The sequence below is a fragment of the Nestor notabilis genome, unplaced genomic scaffold (genome assembly GCF_000696875.1).
Source record: "Nestor notabilis isolate BGI_N333 unplaced genomic scaffold, ASM69687v1 scaffold9338, whole genome shotgun sequence".
NCBI lineage: Eukaryota > Metazoa > Chordata > Aves > Psittaciformes > Psittacidae > Nestor > Nestor notabilis.
In genome coordinates, this window is record NW_009938698.1 from 54,929 (window position 1) to 58,284 (window position 3,356).

The 3,356-nt window shown below is 40.5% G+C and overlaps 1 protein-coding gene across 1 annotated transcript in view; it reads right to left on the reverse strand.

Moving 5' to 3' along the window:
* ANAPC7 (anaphase promoting complex subunit 7) overlaps nt 1-2,764 on the reverse strand; it is a gene marked incomplete at its 5' end in the record, with an annotated part of 5,479 nt that extends 2,715 nt beyond the window's left edge. Inside the window, 7 exons of the mRNA XM_010019469.1 lie at nt 1-84; nt 516-633; nt 895-1,037; nt 1,144-1,297; nt 1,545-1,656; nt 1,945-2,064; nt 2,540-2,764. The exon at nt 1-84 is cut by the window's left edge and continues 146 nt beyond it. Of these exons, the coding sequence (XP_010017771.1) occupies nt 1-84; nt 516-633; nt 895-1,037; nt 1,144-1,297; nt 1,545-1,656; nt 1,945-2,064; nt 2,540-2,764 (956 nt within the window). The remainder of the gene's footprint in view (nt 85-515; nt 634-894; nt 1,038-1,143; nt 1,298-1,544; nt 1,657-1,944; nt 2,065-2,539) is intronic.
* Between the last annotated feature and the right edge of the window lie 592 nt (nt 2,765-3,356).

Sequence of the window (3,356 nt, forward strand, 5' to 3'; positions counted from 1 at the left end):
TGAACACTGTTACTATTCAGCTGGATAGCTTTGGCTCCTAAGTATAAGGCACGAGAGTATCGTTTACTGTAGAAACTATGACACCTATGGAAAGACAAGAGGGGTTGTAAACATGTAGTGGCTGTGGTGCCTGTGCACACTCATAGAGGTTTAAAAGAAGAAGAACAAAAGGAGATTGCAGGCAACTATTGCACTTTTTGCATTTCAAGGTAAGAATACACGTTCAGGGAAAAAAAACAAACTCTTCAGGAGCTTAGAAAAAAAGCAGTATGAATATTAACTGTTACAGCTGTTTAATATACCATTATTAGTGCACAGATGGGTTAACTCTAATAGGTTTAAATGTAGAGAAAACAACTAAAATAGGTATTTATGGATAGCTCAGTTCACTTAGCCTAAGAACAGGATAGGGAAGCACCTCGCGAACAACAAAGCCTGAATCCACCGTATCAGCTGCAACCCACTGCATGCAGCAAATCAAGAGCGGAGGTAAGAAAGGCAAGAAAAGAACTTACCCAGATACCACCCAGGGTTCTGCATGTTGATCAGATATATTGAAGAGACGGCAGCCCAAGTTCTCCACATCCTCTAGTCGACCTTCACGTGCCAATAAGTAACCATACACATCCATTCCTAAACAGAAATGGACCAAGGTCTATCAGCAAGAAATGGAAGGTTCATTCACACCAAGAAAAAACAAAAACCAACCCACAAACGCCTGCTTTAAACTGTGTCTCTGCCAGCAATGGTTCCACATACACAGCTTCTGAATGTACATTCTGAATTGAAAGCCAGGTAGAAGAAGATAAAATATTCCACTGCACGCTTGACTGCATGTAGCTGCTACTCATCAGATCATCACATTACGTAAACTTGCTTTTAGGATTTACTCACCTTTTATTAGGTAAGGATCCAGCATTTGTGCTTGTTCAAATTTTAGAATAGAGTTTTTATTATCTCCAGCTCTGAAATACAGGTCTGCCAAGCTCCCCAGTAAGTCCACGTTATCCCTCAGCAATGACTTTTTCTCTAAGGAGCTTTAAGAAAAAGAAATGCCTGTTATTGATATAATGCCACTTTAAATACACTTGTATATAAATATTAATATATGATTTGACTGCATCATGCTCTTTGAACTCTTACCAAATGGTATTTATTGCTCTTGTGTTGTCTCCAGTATGCACAAAAGCATATGCCTTGATCCACACGGAAAGCCAATCCAAGTTAGGAATACTCTGAATCACGTTGATTGTCATAGAGGCCACTTCAGCACCTTTCACTGACAGCGAGAGCAGGCCTGTTCAGGAGGATATACACACATCAATTTCAGCCATTATAAAGTGCTTTTAATACAAACTAATTGCCTGAAGACCAGAAACTCCATCCCTTGACAAGCATGAGCAAGCAGCTTAACAGTGCTTTTTATAAGTTCCATAATGCAGGTATTATATATTACATGCAACTGCAAGACAGTTACCTAGTCCCAAGCATAACTCAAATTATAGTGTTTAATACTGAAATCCCAACAGTGTGCAGACACCTACCCAGTATGGCATCAAGTGCTAAAGGGCACTGCCTCAGTACTTCCTTGTAGCTCGTAACAGATGAGCGTTCTTGACCTGCTTTCTTGTAGAGATTTGCCAACATCATATTGATCTGGAAGCAAGAGAAATATTGGTAGAGTCAAGTATGAGAAAGGAGAAATGCTCACAACTTTGTCTTCAAGCATGCCTCCCTCCTGTTCTGGGCAGAAGACAAGATTACCTGCTCTCCTTCTGAGAGCACTATAAATTACCAGAGAGTATAAAATTAAAGTAATTGCTTCCTTCTGAGTCCAAAGATAAAATTTACATTGTTTTCTATTTGCACAGTGCATTTTGAAACCTCAGTCTCTTTTTCAAGATATGCTGACCAAGGGCTTGTGACAAGTCTGCCAGAACTAACCTTTGGGGTCCTCTGTCTGGAAGGAATTCCATCAAGAATAGCAATGGCATCTTTATCTTGCTTCAGCATTGTATAACATTCAGCCATTTTATATTTCACTTCAATTTCAGATGGTAAACACTGAAAGAAACCGGAAAGATTTAAGCACAATGTTGGTTTAGTCAGGTAAAAACTCTCCATACAGCCTCCTTGTTAAATGCTTACACTGTGTTGCACAAATCTAATGCAAGAAAGTGCATGATGCAACCTACTGCTGGCTCGTATTGCTCCTGTCCTCAAATGAAAAACATGAACTGCACATACAAAAAACACCTCGTGTTCAAGACCACATGAAGTTCTGCATTAGAAAACACCACGATGGTGGTTTTGAAACAAAATTAGCTTTAGATGTCACGTTTATTTGACATGATAAATCCACAGTCTAAGGTATTGAGACGACCTGTAGAGGTGGGACATGGCTGAGTGGTAGACTTGGAAGTGTCAGGTTAAGGGTTGCACTGAATGATCTTAAGGGTCTTTTCCAACCAAAATGATTCTACAAACACTAAGTCAGAAACATCAATTTAGGCAGCACGTTAGTTCAGTTTTTAAATACCTGGCTCTGGGGAGTTGATGCAGCATTCCCAGTAGAAGGTCTTACTTTTGAAGTTTTACTTAATGCTTTTTTCTGCTGCAAGGCCATTGTATACTTACTCACAGCATTCCTATATTCTTTATCATGGAAGAGAGAGTCTGCATGATACACAAGAAGCTGGTATTTCTGAGATGGTGAAAACAGCTCCCTAGAAGAAAAGCAAACAGAAAGGCTGAGATCAGCTGGCTGCATAAGAACCAAAACCTTACAGAACCAAGGTATCTGTAGCTTTGGTTTACCTCGCTGCAGCTTCTAACTGTTGCTGCTTCTCTCCTAGGCTGGAAAGACCCTTGAGTAACAGGTATTATCTCCTCATAAAGAGATTATCTCACCCATTTATTTTATCTGTATACAAACAACGGTAATAGCTGCCCCGACACCTCATCAGTAACAACAGCTTGTGTTTAGCCACTGCTTTCCCTAACTGCAGCCCCCATCCTCCCCATAACAAACCACATTAAAGCACACTTTGTTTGAATGGATTCTGAACATACAAAGCAACCCAGTGCACCTACAGCTACCCTCATTCTAATCCACATGTTCCTACACTTTATACACTACCTTTATAACTCTCCCAGTATGTCTGCAGAGGAGACAGGGTTTCAGAATGGGATTTAGGCTGCAGTCAGAGCTCCAAACCCCATTCAAAATGTAACATGGTACCTTACAAGAAGGTCCTGAAAAATAACGGGAATTAACTGAGTCAAGGGAAGAGCTGTGAGCGCTGGAGAGAGAAAACTGCTCGTCTCCTACTAGGATGCTCATGTTGTACCAGGCA